Below are 24,577 nucleotides of genomic sequence, written 5' to 3'. Positions count from 1 at the left end.
CTGACTGTATATAGTGGGCCAGTTACTTGTGAACAAATATCTGATTAAACTTTTGTTATTAAGAAATTGTTCATGGATCAGACTGATTTGTTCACGAATTTCAACTGACTCAGTGGTCAAATCTCTATAATAAAGGGAAGATTACTGATGAATAATATTACATTTGTAGTATGAAGTATGGCTTTAGATGTCTTGAATTTAAATAGTATACCTGTATTGATTTTTGAAAATGTTTATGTAATGTTGGATCATTAAAGACTTAATAAATCTTAAACTTTGTTAAAACTTATTTTACAGTTTTCCTGCTACACACTAAATGTACTCACTGGGAGTGTAACCAAACTCCATTACTGGCAGTTCTATACATTGAATGGACACCATAAAACCGTGTTTTTCTACAGACAAGCATTCATCAGATTTAAATCAAAGTGAGGCTGGGAAAAAAGTGTAACATTTTCTTTATTTTATAGTTAGTGAATCTCTCTAACATTACTGGCTTTTAAACACAGGCTCATTATTAAAAAGCACCCCGTGTACATTTCTGGAGAGCGTGAATTAAGTAGCCAGAGTTATGCTGCATTTTGTCTTTAAAACGAATGTTACAGGGTGGTATAACACTGTTTCATTTTACACTACCAGCTGACCGCCTACCTCCATGTGGACAGCTTTTCTGCTGTTACTAGTTTGCCCTGTAGCTTGTCGCGTACATGGCAGACCTGAGATGCAATGTAAAGTTTTCCACATAGACGGGGTTTGAGTCCAGTGAAGAACGTTTCCAGAAAGCAAGTAAAACAAAAAGGAAAAAATAAAATGAACAAATAAATAATAGGGTGAGAATGTGGTAAGATATGAAAACGTGTTAAAAAATTGTGAGGGCTTTTCTTTTTCTATATTGCTTTTAAAAACTCTGTCGATTGGGTTTAGGGAAGAGGGTGATCGGGTCAATCGATGATTTGAAAACACTATAGGTTGGGTTTAGGGAAGGGTTAGTTGGGTTGATCTGTCAGTCAGTCGACAGTGGCTTCTGGTGGATTTACGCGAGAACATCATGCGCGAATGGCACTCGCAAGAGAAATTTGAGATCTAAAAAAGGGCGCACAGCGGCCTCTTTGTTGATTTGCAAAAGCAAAAACTGCAGAAAAAGTAAACACTCCTAGGACGTATTTCGTGCTGTTTAGAAATGTATACAGCAGGGGTAGGTATCAATAATGAGCCTGGGTTGGATTTAAAGGGTTAGTTTGCACAACAATTAGAATTCTGTTATTAATTACTCACCCTTATGTTGTTCTGATCCCCTGAAACTTTTGTTTATCTTCGGAACACAAAATAATATATTTTCGATGAAATCTAAGAGCTCTTTCATCCTCCAAAGACAGCAACGGTCCAGAGACATTCAGAATTCAGAAAAAACATTATATTTTCAAAACATTCCTTGTTACTTTAGTGGTTCAACTATAATCATATGAAGATCCAAGAACACTTTTGTGCAACAAAAAGGCTGAAAATGACTTTGGTCACGCATGTTTCCTCATCAGTGTTTCAGGGTATATGTTTACTATGGGCATTGCAATGCTTGTGTGTTGTATTGCTGACTCTAATGACAAATGCATTGTATTGTCTAAAGTAATCAAACACCCTGACCTTTTGCAGGAGAGAAGATATAGTTGAACAAAGTCATATTTACAGGTTCTTTGGCACACAAAATTATTGTTGGTTTGTCTTGTGATTACAGTTGAACCACTGAAGATAGATTAAATGTTTTCAATAATATTTTGGGGTTTTTTCTGGACCATTGCTTTCTATGGAGGATGTTCTCAGATTTAATCTATAGAATATCTTGGAATGACATGAGAGTGAGTAATTAATAACAGAATTTTAGTCACTGGGTGAAGTGATCCTTTATTAGTTCATTATTGTTCGCAATTGAGCAATAAATCTAGTAGATAAGGTGGATATAGAGTGGTGTATTTGTGAACTCCTGTGAAGTTTTTTTATTTCTGTCTGTTAGTTGTTAGTCATGGCATGACTTTATTCATTATGAATTATCAATGATGTCTGTATAATGCACTTTGCATCAGCAAAATCGAATGACTAAGTTAAATCCTGCCTCATGTTCTGCTCCACCCGCGGCTGCTCCAATAAGTGAACAATTCGTTTAACAAAAATGTTCAGGTCTACGAGACAAAGAGGATTAAATAGAGAGAGAATGAATACTGTAAATGTATTAGTGTCTGCACGCTCTGATTTATATTCATTCGACTCAGTGGGGAAAAAAATGATTGGCTTGTATTTTTGTCCTCCTTTCTCTGCTGTCTTCTGTCTCATTTCAGAGATGGATCAAATCCAGGCAATTGTGCAAATGCTTAACATTCAAATCAACTTCTTTATTTTACGGTTTACTCGCTTAAAGCTGTTAATTTGATCTACAGGCATATGCTGAATGTGTCATGGGAGCATAAGGATCTGTCCTTCAACTCCGATGGCTATCTCACTAATCCTTCCATGGTGATCATTGCTCTGGATCGAGAGAACCACTGGGACAAGGTAAGTTTTATAAGTAGAAGTAACAATAGCAACAGCAATAATGTTTAAAGATTGATTTTCCAGTGATGTATCTATTCCTTATAGAAGTAAGTGGTTGGAAGTCACATCTGTCTATTTATGGAACATCTATTATAATGTAGTAAGACTACAGATATTATAATGACTCCATTTCAAGTACTGTAATTGCACTGTGGCACTGGTGGGTAGAGGATAACACTAGTGTGCCAAGAATAAAGAATTGAATGCATAGAAATACACACATTTTTATGGTCTGTTTGCAACATCATCATATTAATAATAAAAAGATAAAAATCTTGAATAATTCAACATTTTGGAACTAAAACCCCAAACTTTTAAATGGTTGTGCTACACTTTATTATAAGGTTTCACTAGTTAATGTATTTATTAACATGAACTAGGTATGTGCTTGTACAGCATTTATAAATCATAGTTCAACAATTAATAATGCCTGATTAAAATCCAAATTCATATTTGTTAACATTAGTTAATGCACTATGCGTTAACATAAATCAATCAACATAGGCTCGTTCTGAAAACGTAGCCCTATATACATTTCTGGAGATTGTGAATTATGGTGCCAGTGGTATGTATGGCTGCATTTCGTCTTTAAAATGAACAATACGGAGCGTTATGACGCCGTTCCTTTTTGCGCTTACCAGCTGACAGCTTACCTCTGTATGGACATCTTTCCTGCTGTTACCAGTTTGTTATTAGCTCGCCATGTATGTCTGCAGATTTGAGTGGCAGAGAGATGTTTACCATGACGATAGGGTTTGAGTCCAGCAAAGAACGGTTCCATAAAGCTGGTAATGCAAAAACCGAAGCCAAAAAATAAAATAAACAAGTAAATAACAGGGTGAGACTGTGGTAAAATCTGAAAACATGGTAAAAAAAAGGTGAGGGCTTTTCTTTTCTGGAATGCTTTTAAAAACTGTCGGTTAGATTTAGGGAAGTGGGTGGATGGGTCAATCGTTGGAGGGTGGGTCAGTCGATCGGTCAGTCAGTCAGTCAGTCATTCAGTGAGTCGACAGTCAGTTGACAGTGGCCTCTGGTGGATTTATGTGAGAACAGCAGGCACGAATGGCACTCATGAGAGAAATTTGAGATCTGAAAAAGCGTACAGAGTGGTCTCTGGTGGATTCGCGAAAACAAAAACCGCAAAAAAACAGCTCCTGGGGTATATATGGCGCTCTCCAAAAATGTATATAGTGGTACGTTTTCAGAATGAGCCTAATTTGGAATTAATGATGAACAACTGTATTTTCCTTAACTAACATGAATAAATACTGAAATAAATTCATTGTTCATGCTAGTAAATGATTAACTAATACAACCTGATTGTAAAGTGTTACCCACAATTCCAGTTGCACCAGTGCAAAGGCTCATTTGATTCTAAAAACCAACTGTCTGGATTTACAAACAAAAATGTCGGTCAAAAGGCATGAACAGTTATTTATATGGCTGACCTTATTGCATATAGGTCAAAGACGAAAATATACACTAAAATCTAGTCAAGCATATGTAGAACAAGAATCATATATGCACTGTGCAGTGCCCAAATGCTAACTGTACATTTTTTATCGTTATACTTTGCCACTATCCTATAAACCACTAGTTATGTAAAACAGTTAAACATTTTTTTAAGGATTTGAAAAATGTATATTTTTTAAACTTTAAAATTTGGTATGATCACGTATTGTTTTATATATTTCAGGTCAGAATATAAATGTAGACATAAACATATCTCTTACAAAGTTTTGTTTCACTGAATAATGTTTTCCAAAAAAGGGAGATAATATTGGTATTGTTTTTATCATTTCTCTGTGTAATTAAATTAGTTTTATTAATATTCCTGTGCAACACCAGCAGAAGCAGATGCTGAAAAATAATGAGCACAAATAAGCTAAAATAACCAGCTATGGCTACTGCATTTCATTTTTGGCAGTGTCTAGCAACTATCTCTGTTCATATGCATCTAAAATAAATTTAAATAGTATTAAAATATTAATATTTATTAAGTTTAACAGATACTGTCAGAAATAAACATTTCACATTTATCTGAAATAGGATGCTAAAATAAGGTGCTAAAATTGTTATCTATGCAGTGATGATACTGCAATTCATATGACATTGTGATGTAATAGAGAATTAGTATTACACAAACAGACTTTATTCTAACTTGACAAAACTTTTAAATCAACTTAAAGTGTAATAGTCAACAATGTTATAATCACCAACTATATCTGGCAATGGCAATTCATTTCCAAGTCATGTTGGATAAAAGTGTCTGCTAAATGAATACATTACAGATAAAAAATATATTTCAAAAATATAAGTAAGTAGCATTTACTATTTTAAAAAGTATTAAATATTAATTATATTTAATAAATATATAAATTTATATAAATTATTTTATATTTAATAAATATTATTATTTTATATTTATAAAATTATAAATATTTATTATCTGTTTTTGTCCTGTCTCTGTAATTCTGTTGCACTGTAGAAGCTCTGTCACGAAAACAAATTCCCCGTATATGTGAACATACAATAACTATTTCTTTACCACTTTTTATGATCACAGACAATCAGTTGATTTTTGGTTTTTGATTTAATATTAAAATGACCTCTAACAAAATGTGTAGGTGGAACAAACATCCCCTGTTTATTTCAGTAGCTTTATATATATATATATATATATATATATATATATATATATATATATATATATATATATATACAGTATATATAACTATACTAGCAATAGAATTCATTTATTTTACGCAGCGAGTGCCCTTCCAGCTGCAACCCATCACTGGGAAACATCCATACACACTCACATTTACACACATACACTACGGACAATTTAGCTTACACAATTTACCTGTACCGCATGTCTTTGGACTTGTGGGGTAAACCGGGAAACCGGAGCACCCAGAGGAAACCCACACGAACACGGGAAGAACATGCAAACTCCACACAGAAACGGCAACTGACCCAGCCGAGGCTCGAACCTTCTTGCTGTGAAGCACCATGTCGCCCATATGGAGACTTATTTAGACACAACATAGGCAGATTTATAAGAGGACAGAATTAGAAAAAAAAGCATAATCAAGGGTTGCAGTAGTCAATTTACTTGTATTTTGTGTCATTGTTTTAACATCCTGAGCAAATGGGTACTTTTCTACATCATTAAAAGTGCTGCCATGGTCTATGTTCATTAATTTGCTATGTGTTCATTCATTTGCACTTTCACTCCAATCAACACCTTAATAGAATTGTACACCAATGTACATTTGCCCTACACTGAAAAAACATGTAACATTTACTTAAAAAAGCAGCTGTTATCATATTTTTAAAAGAATATGGTAGAAACCATCAGATACATTTCTACATTTTATGTTAAACTACATTTCATTAATTTTGAAACTATATTACATGAATTTATAGTGTTTAAAGTAATAACATCTACACATCGTACCCTTGTGACAGACAAAAACACAACAAAAAGCATGTGGTGATGAGAAAGTCACATAATGAACCAATGCTCATCATAAACAGCTTATCCACAAGCAGAGAAACACACTCATATAAAAAGAATCCATGTCATTAACACAGCTACTAACCACCATCACATAAACACGCAAGAAACTAAAGTAATGAAATAAATATTATTTCTCAAAATTAGAAGCAATGTAACACTACTGATGAGAAAAAAAAACTTATAAAAAAAGGAAAGTGTCATACAGGGAATTCTGCTAAAGTAAATAATTGGTTATTTACCTCATATAATTTATATATAAATGTATAAACTTACTGTTAAGCAGGATACAGATTTTTTTCTGTAGATTTTTTGTTTTTGTTTTTACCATTAAAATCACATCCATGGTTTACACTGTATTAGTATATCTGGCCCTTAAACTGCAAATATATTAGTAAACTGGCTTTACATTTCATTCTTTTTTATTAATCTAATTTTATACATTAAGCATTTAAGTATAAAGCTATTTTTAGCTTCTGTTGATCCTATGTTTTCACATTAAGATTAAAGAATCATAAAAGCCAGCTTCAGAAGCTCCTTCAGCACCGGTTCATGATGCAATTACACTTGGCTCTCTGAAACAGCCCGTTCTTCCTCACATGGCCAGCCCTCCAGCACTTTGGCCTCTGTGATAGCGACATGTGTAGGCCGCCTGGCAATGTGTGAACACCACCTGACTACAAAAAGAGATTAGAGGAATAAATAGAGATCAAACTGACATCCAAATTTACATCCGGTCATCATGCCCTCCTCTAGGTGGATTAGAGGATACGGATATTAGAAGATGTGTGTTGTCATCTGAGACCAGGGGAAAAAAAAGCACTCAATATCTCAGTCTTGTTAATAGCAAATAGTTTGAAAGAACCTTATAACCTCGCTCTGAAAATAGGAATCGCTACACTGAATTTTTGCACCACTTTTGTGTCTGGTATTTCTGCTTAACAGACTGCTAAATGTGCTGCAATTTAAATTAAATATTTAAAGGAGATAACTGTCATTCTTTTCCGCTCAAACAAGCCCTCTTTCTGTGCAAATTAGGCTCATTATACATTGTGCCTTATTCACAAAAAACCATTGCTTTTGGCACAACAGAATTAACTTTGTGCCGTTAATGGCTGTACGTGGGAATTTAATTTAAAAGAGATGTTTTAGTACATGTCCTATTGATCATGACAGCAGTAATTCATCAAACGATGGAGAAAATGATTATAGCTGGGCATATATCCAGCCACGCAGTGTCAACAAGACGTCTGTATCACAGTGGTGAAGCTATACTACACTGTTAAACCATCCCATCTTGATTTTTCAAGCCTCCTCTGCTCAGTGCCACATGCAAATAGCATTCAGCATCAATGATTTTGCAGGTGTGTTTGCTAATTTGCATAATTCCTTTAGTAAATTGAGCATTAAAACAATGCAGACGGTGTGTGCAAATAAACTGTGCAATTAATGGGAGTAATTCGTACTTCTGTTAACAAGTAGATTAATGTGTTGGGGGGCAGCTGGTGTTATTTTTGGGAAGTTGATAGATTTCTTTTGAATTCAGTCTCCTGGTTGAACTCCTAGCCTCTGGCCTTCACGGCTCAACTGACCCCCCCTCTGTGAGACATAACAGTTTATCTATATCTGGTCACCTTGCTCTGTAGCCCTTCTCATGCTCCCATTGACACTCTCTGCACCGCTTCACTTTCCCATGCTGTGCACACCCTGCTCATGTTGTGTGCTGAAGTCATTAGCGCTATGAATCATTGCTTCCCTGTTTTTTAAAGTACAGACGTATTGACAGCACTGAGACACAGAGATGGTGTATTCAAAACAGACAAAGCCCTAATGACGCAGATCAGTCTGAGCACAACTAAAATGTAAAACGTCTTTGTGCATCAGTGCAATTAGGGGGTGGTTTTGAAGGAAATGTTCGGAGATTGGTTTTCCTTCAGGACCCAGATATTTTGCGGTATGAAACATATTTACTGTGCAAAAGTCAACAAAGCCAAAGCCAGTGGCATCTTCTGAATAATCTGATTCATTTCCATATATTTTGAATGATACGTGTGTACTGTAGTTTCCAACCCAGGCTCATTATGGACACGTACTCCTGTATACATTTCTGGACAGCGCAGAATACGTCCCAGGAGATTATTTTTTTATTTATTTTTTTTGCAGTTTTTGTTTTTGCTAATTCACCCAAGGCCACTGTGTAAGCTTTTTCAGATCTCTAATTTCTCTCGTGAGTAGCATTCGCAGCTACTGTTCTTGTGTAAATCTACCAGATGCCGCTGTCTGACCCACTGACCAAGCAACCGATATCCCCACAGGCCCCCTAACCTAAACCCATCCAATATTGTTTTAAAAAAAACTGATTAACCCATGCACTGCCTTGCCTAAACCCAACTGACAGTGTCTTCAAAAGCAATCCAGAAAAACAAAAGCCCTCGCGGCCATATTATTTTTACCACATTTTTAGATCTTACCACGTTCTCACCCTGTTATTTACTTGCTTTTTTTTTGCCTTTTGGTTTTGTCCTACCCGCTTTCTGGAACCGTTCTTCAGCGGACTTGAACCCCATTGTCACGGTCAACTCTTCTCTGCATCTCAAGTCCGCCAATGTATGCGCCGAGCCACTAGGCAAACTGGTAACAGCGGAAAAGCCATCCACACAGAGTTAAGCGGTCAGCTGGTAGCGAAAAAAAAAAAACAACAGATACCGTCGGTGACATCATACTGCCCCATAGCATTTATTTTAAAAACAAAATGCAGCCCTAAGTAGCTCTGGCTACATAACTTGCACTTTTCAGAAATGTATACAGGGGTTGGTTTTCACAATGAGCCTGTGTTGTTAGATTCTTAATTCATGACTCCCTTAAAAAGTAATACAATATTTTAACCATGTAATCTAACCATTTGGTTTTTATGTTTTTTTTGAATTTGTTTAAGCATTTAACATTGTTCTAATGGTGGTTTCAGTCCCTAGAGTGCTTTCATACTTAAATTTTTTTTGGTTGAATAGCACTAGAGGTCATTTTCCTGTTTGATGTGGTTTATTTGTGCAGGTGTGAATGCAGCATTTGCACTCAATTATGCACCATAAGCAAAAAGTACTGAAGATTTTTGGACTACCAGAGTACCAATGGAAAGTTTTAGTCAATGTCATTCTCGCTCGAGTAAATGTCAAAATAAAGCTTTACAGGTCGTTTGCATATGATATGAGAAACAGTTCTCACAAAACAGATGCTTTATACACAAAAATACTGAAATAAATGTTCATTACTAACTTTTCTATGAACAAGATTTGATTATAACTGCATATCAATGAAATAGCCTACTGTAACATCTGCAATTATATAAAATAAATAAATAAATGCAACATATATGAACACATACAGCCCCTTACAGTCTCCAATATTTTACCTATTACAGAAAAAACTACACATAGCATACATTTAGTCCTTATTTGGTTTAAAAAACAACATGCAACACATATCCCACAGTCAGTGCAAACCTCTCATCTGTATCTTCACCAGCACATGTAACCTCAGTTAGAAAAGAATTCTTTCATTCCGAGTTCTTCTTTCATTAATTTTTTCTTCGGCTTAGTCCTTTTCTTAATCTGGGGTCAACACAGCGGAACGAACCGCCAACTTATCCAGCATATTTTTTTACGCAGCAGATGCCCTTCCAGTTGCAAGCCATCACTGGGAAACATCCATACACACACATACACTACGGACAATTTAGCTTACCCAATTCTCCTATACCGCAAGTTTTTAGACTTGTGGGGGAAACCGGAGCACCCAGAGGAAACCCTTGCGAACAAAGGGAGAACATGCAAACACGTTTCTACACACAGAAACGCCAACTGACCCAGCCAAGGCTCGAACCAGCAACATTCTTGCTGTGAGTCGAATGTGCTACCCACTGCACCACCGTGCAGCCCTCATTCCGTGTTCATAATAGTCCAAAAGGTGATGATAATAGTTAAACATGGCAGCTTTTTCATGTTTTATGTTGCTGAAAGAATCATTTGCTCATTCATTTTTTTCACTTGTCCTTTGTTTTTTGCACGTCACTCTCTCGTTTGTCCGTTTCTGAAAGGATCAGATGTCAGAAGCACTTCAATAATCATGCACACGTTATTACAAAGTTTGTTATTTCAAATAAAGACAGTCATGGAGAAAGTGAAAACAACTCATGCTTTTAGACGGCCTTGTAATACATAAATAGCAGCACAGCAGATTTTGTTGTTCTTGGCTTTGTGGCTGTTCATCAGGATGAGGTCAAGGTTTGTTTAAGCTCGGGTTATGTCTCAGTTGTCTATTTAAAAATGGTGGTTCTCTTTGTTTTCATTCTACTGGCTTTAGTACACGCTAGTGACGTTTTTTTCTGTAAACCAATAGCGTTCAGCTGCGGGTCTAGCGGGTCTATCCTTTTGTTATGGTACGGTTCGCTTATTAGTAACTTTGAAAGTGGAAACGGCCATAAAAGCCTACTGAACTGTACCTTACCACTCAGTGGAAACGGGCCATTAATCTGCATTCACACTAGAATTTAAGCATGAAAAAATGTTGTCGTACAATTCTGTGGGGCGGGATAAAAAAAGATGATCTGACACTGACATATACCCTATATTTTAAATTTCTATACATAGAGGTCACATTTTGATCTTCTATTGGTCTCATGCATTCACATGATATGAAATTGCAGGTAAAAATTTACCAAGCATGAACTTTGGAACACAGCGCAGGGCTCGACAATAAGGACTGCCCGATGGCCCGGGGCCAGCGTGCGAGACACTCGGGCCAGTGTACAGAATGTTACTGGCCCGATCGGGCCAGTGCTGCCTTTTTGCCTGCCAGATTGAGCCAGAGCTGCGTGCTGCGACTGTCTGTCAATTGTGTGCAAATACAATCTTACGGTGGTTTTACACATAGACGTTTGTTTCGGAATCTGTCTCGTTTCCCCCGTTAGCGCGGTTTTTTGACATATATCCAGCAGCTGCGCTCGCATCCGCGCCAAATCAATCAGTCCAAGATCGCCTGAATGAGACGGTCTCTGTCCTATTGAGCGGATCGATTGTAGCGAGAAAACAAAACAATGCAACGAACTAACGACCCAGGCTATATCACAGTGTATTATGATTGTGTAATAGCCATATATACGGCTATATGAAGAGAAAATGATGAGCAGGGCAAGATGTCATTCTTACCGGTAAATGCGAAAGTGAAAGCATGCTGAAATATTACCGAGAGCTGTTTATCCAGCCTGATCTCTCTTTATCCGTTAGGACAATTGACCGAAGTTAATATCTGATCTTTTTTTCCATGTTTTAATCTTTCAATATGTTGTGTTAGGCCAGTTGTTTTGTTCATTTCTGCACTGACAGCTCGAAAGAAAATCAACATTGATCTGCTTCGCGATCTGATGCAGTCTCGGTTCATCTGCTAAGTCTCTCTATAATTTAAGCCTAAAATACAGAATTATAGTTAACGTTTCTTTAATAGATTGATTAATTCAATAGATAGATATCTACAAAACTTGAAATTGAAATGAGGCTCTGTATGAGAAAGTCTGACCTCGATTTGTATTTGGTGACGATGTCTGTGTGTTGTTAAAATTAAAGTGCACATTTTCACTTATAAAATATTCTATACACAACTGGTCAAAAGTTTGGGGTCAGTATGATTAAATATGTTAAAATAAGCTTCTTCTGCTCACCAAGGCTGCAATTATTTCATCATAAATACAAATTGTGAAAGGTTGCACTATAAAATAACTGTTTAAAAGTAGTTTATCATTTAATTTATTCCTTTATTCCAGTGATTTTAAAGATGAAATTTCAGCTTCATTACTCCAGTCACATGATCCTTCAGAAATCACTAATATTAATTATTATTATATTTATTAATGGTAATAGTAATAAAATCAATAATGTCTGGACTGGAGTTATGATTTTATTTGAAACTACATACAATAACAAAGCAGTTATTTAAATTGTTGATAAATATTTAACAATTAAACATTTTTTACATTTATAAATATAGCCTTGATGAACTGAATAATTTTCCATAAAAAACATTTTTAAAATTACTGTAAATAAATATACAGAGTTACTAAACCCCCTTTTGTTGTTGTTTTTTTTTCTTTTTAAAATATTTCCTAAATCATGTTTAACAGAGCAAAGAAATGTTGATAGTATGTCTGATAATATTTTTTCCTCTGAACAAAATCTTATTTGTTTTATTTTGGCTAGAATAAAAGCAGTTTTTTTTATGAACCATTTTAAGGTCAAATTTATTAGCCTCTTAAGCTAATTGTTTTTCAGACTGTCTACAGAACAAACTATAATTATACAATAACTTGCCTAATTACCACAACCTGCCTAGTTAACCTAATAACCCTAGTAAAGCCTTTAAATGTCACTTTAAGCTGTATAGAAGTGTCTTGAAGAATATCTAGTCAAAAATTATTTCCTGTCATCATGGCAAAGATAAAATAAATCAGTTATTAGAGATGAGTTATTGTTATGTTTAGACATGTGCTGAGAAAATCTGTTCTCTGTTAAATAGAAATTGGGGAAAAAATAAACAGGGGGGCTAATAATTTAGGGGGACTAATAATTCTGAAATCAACTGTGTGTGTGTGTGTGTGTGTATGTATATATATATATATATATATATATATATATATATATATATATATATATTTATATATATATATATATATATATATATATATATATATATATATATATACATACATACACGCACACACGCACAGTCAAATAGCTATTAACTTCTCTTTTTTTGGTGGGGCCAGTGAAAATTTTGGCAGGGCAAGTAAAAATCAGAACCAGTAGAAAAAAATCTTAGCGTTGAACCCTGCAGCGATATGCAAAACTTTCGTTTTCTTGCGTTTTACGGTTTGCAGCATTCGCATACGTGTGAATAGAAGTCAATTGGGCGAAAAGTGCTTGACTCCCCCCCCATCCCATCCACAACCTTTCCAGAACAGACCCGCAGTCCATTTTCAAACACTGCAATAGACAAAATGCTGTTGTAGTTGAAGCACATGATTTGGTTTAGTATTTGAACAGACAACAGCTTTTGAAAATCTCTGCTCAAGTATCCCAGGCATGCTAAAGGCAGCGACAAAATAGGCTATTCCAAATAGCAGACATCTCCTCAGAATGAAATCTGGTTTGTGCCATAGAACAAGAATAGAATACCCTGCTATTACAGCCATTATATTCTGCTGAATTACTACACCTCTCACTTTCACTTCACGGCCTATTTCAGTCGCTGGTCTGAAAGTGCTCACTAAAACAGATATAGACAGAAATAACTGCTGGGCTTTGTCTGGATTCATTCTTTAGCGCAGTGCTCAATAAATGTGCAAATAAAATGTTTGTTATTGGTCTTGTCGTCAATGTTAATGATCAGATGTGACGTGCCACCAGGTTGGCATGTTATCCATACCCGGAGTCTGGAGATCGAATCTATTTGTTCTGCTGAAGTTTATGAATGATTCTTCAATAAATCCCTGTTGCCGAGGCTTATCACGCTCACTTCCCCTCACAGCTAATACCATAACCAAACATGGATTACAATTCCCAATCCGAAAAGCCTCTGCTGCATTTGGGAAAGGCTGTCAAACAGCTGCTGCACAATTAGTGGCAACACTTCCCTGAGCTTTCCTGTCTTTTGTTGTAAAAGGATATGCAACAGTGCAATCTTGTTGAGCTCTTACATTTTGGTCAAAAGATACGATGCAGGAAAACTTGCAGATAGTATACTTTGTGCACTTTGTCAAACCTTTTAAAGAACAGCCATGTACAGTAAAAACAACTCCAGCTATTGGATTGGAGTGTGTGTTCTTTTCTCATGCACCCTTAAAGAGGGTCACAGAGATGGACAGCAGGTTCCTACATCACCCTCCCTTGGTATTTACCCGTGACGCATGCATTCTTGGGAAAATTTGGGAATTCTTGGCAGGTGGCGCTGAGACCGTCTCTCCATAGTCTCCTTTTAAGCTGAGCTGGACCAGTGGGTTGAGCTCTCTCTGGATAATAGGGCTTTTCCACAGTCTACAAACAGCTCTGTAAAGATTCCCCATGAGCCTCTGAGCCCTGGGAGATTTACGGCTTTGTGCAACACCTTCATTACCGGAGTAGTATAAATTCAAACCATTATTACAAATTCAGAGGGAAACCTTAAAAAAATAAGAGCAATAAAAGAGAATAACATAAGAAATCTGCTGATATTTGATTATACATCATTCTGATGGCACGACAAACGAACAATATATTGGATTGAACAGCGGATGATAAATACAAACATCATACCCATGAGGTGGACACTGCGAATGGGACTTTGGAACATTTTTCACTTCTGTCAGGTGGGGGGTACAGTATGTACGGTTGCCGTACATTTTTTGCCTACATATCCAAAATCTAGGCGGATATAATAAAACTTGAAGAAACCAATATTATGTCGGGTGACTTTAACCACAATGCATTAGCATTTAATACACATAAGACTGGATTTACTGTGTAACTACATTTTATTCTGAAAAAAACACTAGTATTTATTTCTAATATGTTTGAGTTGTGGTGAGGTTTAGGAAGGGTTATCTTGAGAATTGTAGGCGTTAAAGCTAGTTTTTGATTTGGGTTGTGGTTAAGGTTTAAAAGTGTAACCACAAACATGAATTAAATTTAATGTACAAATGTCTATGTACTTACAGTAAAAAGTACATAATGAATATATTGTATCAAATGGTGAATTACAAAGTAGTTAAGGCCACTTAATGTAGTGTGACCGCAAACTTTATTGCATTAATTTACGCATTATTGTAAAAAAAAAGAAAACATTTAATTTATCAACATGACCAAAATTTTGCAAAAAAACTATTTACATTTCTTTTAATATATTTTTCAGTTGCTTAAAAGACCTTTTATTTACCTATATAAAAAATTGAGTCATGCTTTTTGCTTTAAAATCTTTGCTGATTAAAACTAATACAAACAACTGGTATAATGTAAAGAAAAGCTCAAAATATGTACTGGCCTGAATCACCTTATTATGAGGGCTGTTTTTGTCCATCTGTCAGTCATCATTGTACTAATGTGTATTTTTCTCTAACAAATAAAGCTGTCATGAACTGATATATCAATGTTGGGTTACTTGATATAACAACCCAGCAATGTGTTGAGTGTAGTTGTCAAAGAGTCAAAACTTATATTCATATGCATTTTATTAGGGATGCACTGATATGGATTTTTTTGCCTATATCAATAACCGATAACTCTTCAGATAAGGAGGCAGATAAATGATATATTAGCCGATAAATATAAATTTTTCAGAATGTTATATTTGTATACAGTGAACAGCTGATTTTATTTTTAAAAATTCATAAAAGTTTAAACTGATCTTATAAACTTAATGGCTTACTCTGTTTCAGAATTGCAAGGTGATTATATAGACCAGGGGTGGCCAACCCTTTTCCTGGAGAGCCACCTTCCTGCAGATTTCAGTTGCTACCCATATCAAACACACCTGAACCAATTAATTAGGACCTGAACACCATGTGATAATTACAGGCAGGTGTGTTTGAAATGGGTTGCAACTGAAATCTGCAGGTAGGTGGCTCTCCAGGAACAGATATGGCCACCCCTGATATAGACCAAATGTTAAAGTCAGAATTATTAAACCCCCCTGGATTATTAGCCCCTCTGTTTATTTTTTCCCCAATTTCTGTTTAACGGAGAGACGATTTCTTCAACACATTTCTAAACATAATAGTTTTAGTAATTTTAGTTTTAGTCATTTCTATTAACTGATTTATTTTTTCTATGCCGTTATGACAGTAAAGGATATTTTATTAGATATTTTTCAAGACACTTCTATACAGCTTAAAGTGGCATTTAAAGGCTTGGCTAGGTTAATTAGGTTAACTAGACAGGTTAGAGTAATTAGGTAAGTTATTGTATATAGATGGTTTGTTCTCTAGGCTATTTTAAAAAAATATAGCTTAAAAGGGCTAATATTTTAATCTTAAAATGTAAAAAAAAAAAACTTATTAAAAATGTTTTTTTTCTAGGTGAAATAAAACAAAAATACTTTTTCCAAAAGAAAAAATATTATCAGACATACTGTGAACATTTCCTTGCTCTGTTAAACATTTGGGAAATATAAAAAAAAAAAAAAGAAAAGAAATCAAAGGGGGGCTAATAAGTCTGAATTAAACTATATATTAACAATTTCACAAAAATAAATTCTTTATTTTTCTTCACATAGCAACTTAACATGCAACTTGATGTTGCATAAAAATAATAGCTTAAATACCAAAATGAGATTTAATTAACAAACAAGTAAACGCAAGCAATGCGTTCATTTTGCCAATAACGGACCAATAACGATAACCTTAAAAATAGCATTTATCGGCTGATATTGATATGGCCACCGATATATCATGCATCCCTACATTTTATGTAAGTGGTCTGTTATAATTACTGTAATTAAATTTACCAGTATATACTGTATGTGTAAAAGGGGCTGATAATGAGCACATTTCTGTCTTAACCTTTGCCTTGTTTGGAATTTATAAAGGTTAATCCACATTAAAACCTCTTCTAAACCCATCCACAGGTGGGAAGCTACGAGGGAGGAATTTTGCAGATGCGTTATCCTGTATGGCCTCGTTATGGCAGCTTCTTGGAGCCCGTGTCAGACAACCGGCATCTGACCGTGGCCACGCTGGAGGAACGGCCTTTCGTCATCGTAGAGAGTGTTGATCCTGCCACCGGCACTTGTGTGCGCAATACTGTGCCCTGCCGTCGACAGTCCAACAGGACTGAAAGGTACACCAGCGAACGTGGCTTAGAAAGGTCAACATCTGTGCTTGTTTTGCATGACGATTTTCTTCAAATGAGGTTGTTTATAATACCAATATCTAGAAAATAACCCAAAGTCTCCACATTATATCATACTCTCTCTGCTGCACACGCAAAGGTGATAATTTGATTACACCGATCCAATAAACAAATGGTTTCTTATTAAGAGAAGCAATAAAGAGTGTCCACTGGATGGATTGTGCCTACTACAGGGATAATAGGTAGCCATTAATAATTATAAAATAAGCAACAGCAACCTTTTCACTTTCTAGAATGAGTCACCGTACAAACACAAACAGTAATGTCTAAAAACAAGAGCAAGCTTTACTAAACTCATGGTGGAAAAATCTCCACCATGTTCTGCTTGTGCACAACTGTTTTATATGATTTGCCAGCTTTTTTCTCGATGTTAGAAAACAGTCCGCTAATTAAAAAGAAAAGTCTAAAAAATCCTGCAAAAACTGGCAAACATCCCCATTTAGCAATATGGCACGGAAGTCACTTAGCATATGCTACTTGTTACAGTCCAGTGAGCTTATTACACATTTTATTGGGATGTTGCATTTGCAAGCTTGTCGAGAGTTCGAGATGCAGCTAATTATCTTACTGGAGTATTTAAAGTGGTAAGTTCACCAAGAGGAAAAAATGAAAGAAATGCATGACTTCCTTCCGTGCAAGACTCTTTGTGTAGGTCTTCTCCATATAAACACATTGATCACAGCTATTAGGCTTCAAAAAATTCATGAAATTAAGTTGAGAAATGTTACGAAAGGATCATTGAGTTGGTGAGTTTAGAGGGATGATTTATTCTCTGACTGGTTTTGGGGTCAGTTTATGACTTAATGAACTGGTCACAGCCGTTCTTAAGTTAACAGCTCACTGGAGGTGAAGATTGCTAGTGAGTAACAAAATTAAATTACATATTTTATTTCCTCACTCAAAGCAGTCTTGTGACTTCCGAAGACTTGCATCCCTTGGTGTGTTTTTGACATTTTGTAGTACGAGTTTGTAAGTAATAGGTGACCAATGGTTAAAAAAGGATGCTTTGAGTAAATACGAGAATAAAGTCTGTGAATGGTGAAATTAGCACTGCATTATCAGATCCTCTTTAGACATTATGTTGATGATTGTAAGTCATTTGTAACAGACAACTACAGTTAAAGGCAAAATTATTAGAGTCATATTTAAGTGATTTAACTATAGAGTTAAATTATATACATTAAGTGATATTTAACAGATGAAGAAAATATTTCAGCGTATTTGCTATTATATTTTTCTTCTGGTGAAAATCATTTCTTTTAGTTTGGCTGAAAAGTATTAAAACTGCTATGGTCAATGTTATTAACTTCCTTGAGAACTGTACTTTTTTATTAGCTACAAGGGTACAAACAAACAAGGGTCAAAACTAGGGATGCTCCGATCAGGATTTTTGCAGCCAAACAAGTACCGATTGTCCTGGTGATCAGCCAATACAGAGTATCGGTTCTGATGCTTCAAGCTTTATAATGCATAAAGCACATTTCCCCTCTAAGTATGACACTATGAAAGTGGAGATCTCTTCTTACCTAAGAGAATAAATTAAGGACGTTCCATAAAATACCTTAAACATGTCTCTTGTAACCATTTTGTGTGGACATGTCATGGTCAGAAGCAGCTTTACAAAAAATATTAGATTAAATAGTCTAACTTTCCATTTTTATACATGTAAAAAAGCCTAAATACATGCAAGGCCATTCCAATATTTGCTCTCCAACTAGCACGTCTGTGACCGCAGCTCTTATGCTCCGAACAGCTTAACAGCAGCCCGATCGCTTGATGAGAGAGACAGGGATGTACGCTTAAGATATCTTTACTGTGCTATTCATCTAACCCAACAAATATTAATCTTAAAACATCACAGTGCCTCACGCAATCTGTTCTCTTGCTACTTCACTCTCATCTCCATTAATTCCGGGGTATTTTATCTCATTCAAAACACCTGCGATCGGTTCATGAGATTGGCCCGATTGGCAAGTACCGATCAAGTTATAAAATGTGATTATCGGCCGATACCGATCTTCAGCCGATCCATCAGAGTATCCCTAGTCAAAACACAGCCAGACAGTCCAGGAAATGCTTAGAAATGCTCACTACAGGGAAACAAGACTCAGCACTGGATGTATGTGTGAATGGGGTCTAGTCCATGTAATCAGTGGTGATGAACTGCAGTCGTGTGTGTAATCAGGAGGTGAGCTAAAACTGGTGTGTGACTGCAGGGCATGATGGGATTTGTAGTTGGTTCAATGGCACATGCGATGTCTGGTGGGTAATCAACTTGGTGACTTGACATATACTAATAATGATGAATAATTAATAGCTTAGTAAAATATTATGTACTGTCATCATGGCAACAAGACAAGACATAATTTTGAATCTATTTTTTAATCTTCTCTCTGTTAAACAACACTATAAAAAATAGGATAGAATATTCAATAGAATTAAAATTGCCACCAACACTACCATAACTAAACACCACTGACATGCTGTTAAGTATTTCACGTATAAAAGATAATATATTTGATATCGATTTATTTACATGAGATCCAACATATATTAAGTGATGTTAAGACTATTTTACTGTACTAACACATTTTCATAAATAATACAGTTTAACATACCAACTCATTTACACCATGTCATTTATAAAAGCACTACCTTAAAGCAAAAGTCTAAATAGAATGTTTTAGTGTTTCTAAAAATGGAAATGAGGCCCAATTTAAGCACCTTAGAGGCTCCCAATCTCGACTACTAAATGTTAGTGCTCTTGAGAGTGCCATCAAGTCTCATCTTCATTTACCAGGAGGCTTAATGATTTAAACACAAGCTCATTGGATTGAAGACCCCAAACCTATTATTAGGAATTGTTTAGCTCATTCCAGCAATTAATCTCTCAACCCTCTTTGCCCTAGGCGTAAACTCGCAATTTAAAATCCGTGACTCCTTGATCACAGTAATTTGCTTTCCTCTGTCGGTGGAATTTGTGAACAATAACACAGTGCGATTCAAAAAGTTTTTACCTTTGTTTCCCTCAGGTAAATGAAGGTGGGTTCAGTGAATTGTGCGGCTCTAGAGGTAACACATGGTGAGTGAGGAGTGTGTCGTGCCCAGAGAGAGAGAGAGAGATGACAGGCTCATTATGGCTCCATGCTGAGGGGAGAGAGTGTAAATAAATCATAAAGCAGAGTAATCACCCCTCGGGGAACGTGTGATGGCTGAGGGGGAAACAATGATCAATAACTGTAATGGTGACGTTCTGCTCTGGGCCCATCACACACCTTCATACTAATTGGCTCTGGTGTTCAGAAAGTTCTGGAAAGTATGACAACTGTTTTTAATTGGATCAGAAGAAACAATAGCCATTTTGTTTGTGAGTGTATGGATATATTACACCCTGATTCGTCACGTTTGAATTTTCCTGTCAATTTATCAATGATACAATTTGGAAAACTATTATTCAGGTTCAGTTTGGCATAAAGTAAGTGTATAGAGGCCAGGCATCGTTTTCACACACAAACACACGTCCAGGATTCAAACACACGTCCAGGATTCATGAAAAATCTGGAAAAGTAATTGAGTTTTGACAAGGCATTATCCAGGCCTGGAAAAGTTTTGGAAAAACCAATGAACCCAAAACGTTTTGACTCTTCCTGCGTGGGGTAACTCGCAGTTTCAGCTTTGCCTCTCTTTTACTCGCTTTCACCGTAATTCAGGAAACATGTTGAGTGTTGTGTCCAGAAACAACTCTCATTCGTACACACACTTATACACTTCGGACAATTTAGCCTACCCAATTCACCTGCAGGGCTCGAAATTGCGACCATTATAGTCGCATATGCGCCCGAAATTTTATTTATGCGACCTCAAAATAAATTTGGGGAGCACTTGTGCGAGTGCTAAAAATTGTTGTGTGCGACCAGTTTTTACTGCAAAATGTTCACCACATGCGCGGATTCGGGAGACACACAGAATGCATCTCTAAGCTCTTTGTCCGCACTTAAACACGAAACGCAGTGCTCGCGAATGGTTTAAAACAGTTGTCATGTTGGCTTGCTGCAGTAAAAGCCAAGTCCGTAATGCTTGCCCCGCCTTCGCGCTCTTCTTATTGGCCCACCACTGCTCTAGCACTGAACGCGAATGATTGGTTAATATCAGCTGTCAATCACTGCCTTCTTGCTTGGGATGACTACTACCGCGAAAAACTAAATCGCTGAAGATGAGAACGAAGATAACACTGGCAGATTTTGTTTTAGAAAACACCTATTTACAAATAATAACACATCTTACTAGTGATCATGTGCTGAATGTTAATCCACCATCTACACTTTTCCAAGAGTGGATAAAATACTTCCGTTGGCTTTAAGTCAGTGGGATGGAGTTTTCAGGTAACTGTTTGCCACATTTAGCACGAGAGCTTCTGGTGAGCGCTCCGTTTATGCTTTTGGTCACTCAGTTCTGTTATAAAAATGTATTTTCTTTGGATAACGGGATTTCGTTGAGACATATTTTCCTCACGCTTGCATATATATATATATATATATATATATATATATATATATATATATATATATATATATATATATATATATATATATATATTTTTTTTTTTTTTTTTTTTTTTTGCTTGTTAGTTTGATTACTGTTGATTTCAGATGCAATAAATCTGTTTGTATTAAACTTGTAGTAACGGTGCTTATAATTGGTGGGTGCGACTTAAATTTAATTTCAAGCCCTGACCTGTACCGCATGTCGTTGAACTGTGGGGGCAACCGGAGCACCCAGAGGAAACCCAAGCAAGCGCAGGAAGAACATGCAAACTCCACATAGAGACGCCAACTAAGCCGAGCCGAGCCTCGAACCAGTGACCTTCTTGCTGTGAGGCGACAGCACTACCTACTGCGCCACTGCGTCGCAAAGTGAATAATATAAAAGTAAATATAATCTACATTTGATATGCTGTAATACACTTGAATATTCATTCATTCATTTATTATCTTTTTGACTTAGTCCCTTTATTAATCAGTGGTCACCACAACGGAATGAACCGCCAACTTATCCAGCACGTTTTCCCAGTGGATGCCCTACCAGCTGCAATCCATCACTGAGAAACATTCATACACACACAAACACTACAGACAATTCACCTCTACAACATGTCTTTGGACTTGTGGGGGAAACCCATGCGAACACGGGGAGAACATGCAAACTCCACACAAAAATGCCAACTGATCCAGCCAAGACTCGAACCAGCGACTTTCTTGCTGTGAGGCGAACATGCTACCTACTGCACCCCCGAATCTCTTACATTTGAATATGCATTTTTATTTTTACCATGTGTATCTACACAAAATATAAAACATTAAGTGATAAAAATTTATCTGAAATTGTTGGGAAACTGGAATTTCAGTAGTAAAAATGTGTATAAACACTGCACTGACTCCTAAAGGGAATGGAAGATGAGACTCTGATTGGTTTATTCTCAAAACACACCCATAACTCATTAAGAGAATAAGCTCAACCCTGTTAGACCATACACCATGGCGCAAAGTGGATTTTTCCATCCTTAAAATAGCAAAAGTGGATTCGGACATGCGTTAATGCTTTTGCGCCCTGCGCTTTAGACTTTGCACCTAGATCGTCCTAGATGTGTGTGCTCAGCTCATACATCTAAACATCTAAATGTACGGCTCAGCATATACATACAACAAAATACATTATCTTTTTGCACTTTTAAAAACATGAATGAATCAAATATACATCAATAAATGAAGCGTTGCCCGTGCTGCAAGTCACACTACAGTACATGCTTTTACTAATTTTTATGCAAAACTGAGCTTTGCTGTGGAATAAATGCATACTGCTGCAACAGGGGGCAGGATATGACGCAATAATTGTTTTATTGATTATTGTTTTATTATAATCGCCAAAAACGAAATCGAAACTGAATTTCGAAAAAATTGCACAGCCCTGAATTGTATTACCATTCCACAATAATACTGTATTTATGTAATAAAACAGCAATGGTAAGGATAAGAGATGACTTACAGTACAAAGATCTTGCTAAAAATCATACTAACCCCAGACTTTTAAATAATAGTGTGAACTAGCTCTCGCCTAATTAGAATAAACTCTAGCTAAATGTAGGCACCACTAGAGCATCCAGTGCGGTCACTGCCATTTACAATGCCACGTATATCAAGGTCAGCAGACTGTGGCACTAATGTAACACTATGTTTGGATATGAAATCCATTAGTCCACCACAACCAGATCAATGTGCTACACCCATTTCTGCAATAGATAGGTCAGGCCCCACGTCCATGTCTCGTCCAGCTGTTTCACAATAACAGACTATACGCCAATGATAACAGAGATCCATAAGTCTCAATGTGCTCTAATTAACTTTGTTTAAAGGAGAAATAATTGATTGGCAGTCCCTAGGCAGCGAGTCTGTCTATTATGCCAGGAAACAGACGGATGCACTTTGACATCAACTTTCTCTTCATCACTGTCCCCCTCGTGCTTTGTGTGTATGCGTTTGACTGATTAAACATCTCATCCTCAATTCACAGCCCACTTAACCCAAACTGCCAGCACCGTTTGCAGGTGGTAAGACAGACTAGGAGAGACTTGTTTATGTGGCGTCCAGACCGCTTGCAGAGGAAGACTCTCATCTTTCCAAGCACTTCATTTGTCTTTCTTTGTTATGGTTGCTGCCGGTGCCGCACACCCTGCTCTGCCGGCCCTCCGCCCCGAGTCCACTCCCCGTACAGCTCATTACGCAGGAGGTCTGGGGGAGGTTAGAGGTGATGTATCATTATTGCTCCGCTCAATGCCTCCAGCATATAACAGTTAATGGAGGCCATTGCTTTGTTTTGAGCATTTTATTGTGAATGCTCACAACCAAGACACCGTTTCTATCGATTCTTGGCTATGGCTTTTTAAATCGCAGCAGTTTGCCAAATAAACAGCTGTTTATTTGCTTTTTGGAGTCTGTATTTATCTACTAATAGGAGCTTATTGATATGATTAAACATAATTGCGTGGGCTATTCAGCTGTTCTTCTCAGGTCAGAGAGAAATGCTCTAAAATTTACTGTACTCTAAGGAAACTCAGTGAAAACAAGCATGAAGGACCCGTTTATTCATTTTCACAGGTTTATAGCCATATTTTAAATCACACTTTACATTTTTTGTGTTATAGTTCACGCAAAAATGAAAATTACCTAATTTATTCTCCCACATGTGGTATTAAATCCTTATGAGCTTCTTTCTTCTGTTGAAAACAAAAGATAATATGAAGAATGCTTCATTGATTTACAGATCAGCTTCAGAAACTCTCCTTCACAAACTGGATGTTATTTACCATGCAGCAATTCATTTTGTAGGCGACGCAATGGCACAGTAGGTAGTGCTGTCACCTCACAGCAAGATGGTCGCTGATTTGAGCCTCATCTGGGTCAGTTGGCATTTCTGTGTGGAGTTTGCATGTTCTCTCGCGTGGGTTTCCTTCAGGTGCTTCGGTTTCCCCCACAAGTCCAAAGACATG

The 24,577-nt window shown here is 36.5% G+C and overlaps 1 protein-coding gene across 6 annotated transcripts in view; it reads left to right on the top strand.

The window, feature by feature from the left end:
- grin2cb (glutamate receptor, ionotropic, N-methyl D-aspartate 2Cb) overlaps nucleotides 1-24,577 on the top strand; it is a 110,462-nt gene that overhangs the window by 60,602 nt on the left and 25,283 nt on the right. For all 6 annotated transcript variants that reach the window (XM_087276560.1, XM_087276563.1, XM_087276562.1 and 3 more), the window contains 2 exons: nucleotides 2,430-2,544; nucleotides 16,751-16,962. In XM_087276560.1, coding sequence (XP_087132686.1) covers nucleotides 2,430-2,544; nucleotides 16,751-16,962 — 327 coding nt within the window. The remainder of the gene's footprint in view (nucleotides 1-2,429; nucleotides 2,545-16,750; nucleotides 16,963-24,577) is intronic.

This window comes from Danio rerio, chromosome 12 (genome assembly GCF_052040795.2).
Source record: "Danio rerio strain M-AB ecotype USA chromosome 12, GRCz13ab, whole genome shotgun sequence".
Lineage (NCBI taxonomy): Eukaryota > Metazoa > Chordata > Actinopteri > Cypriniformes > Danionidae > Danio > Danio rerio.
The sequence above is the reverse complement of the archived record's forward strand: the minus strand, read 5'-3'. Positions and strand labels throughout refer to the sequence as shown.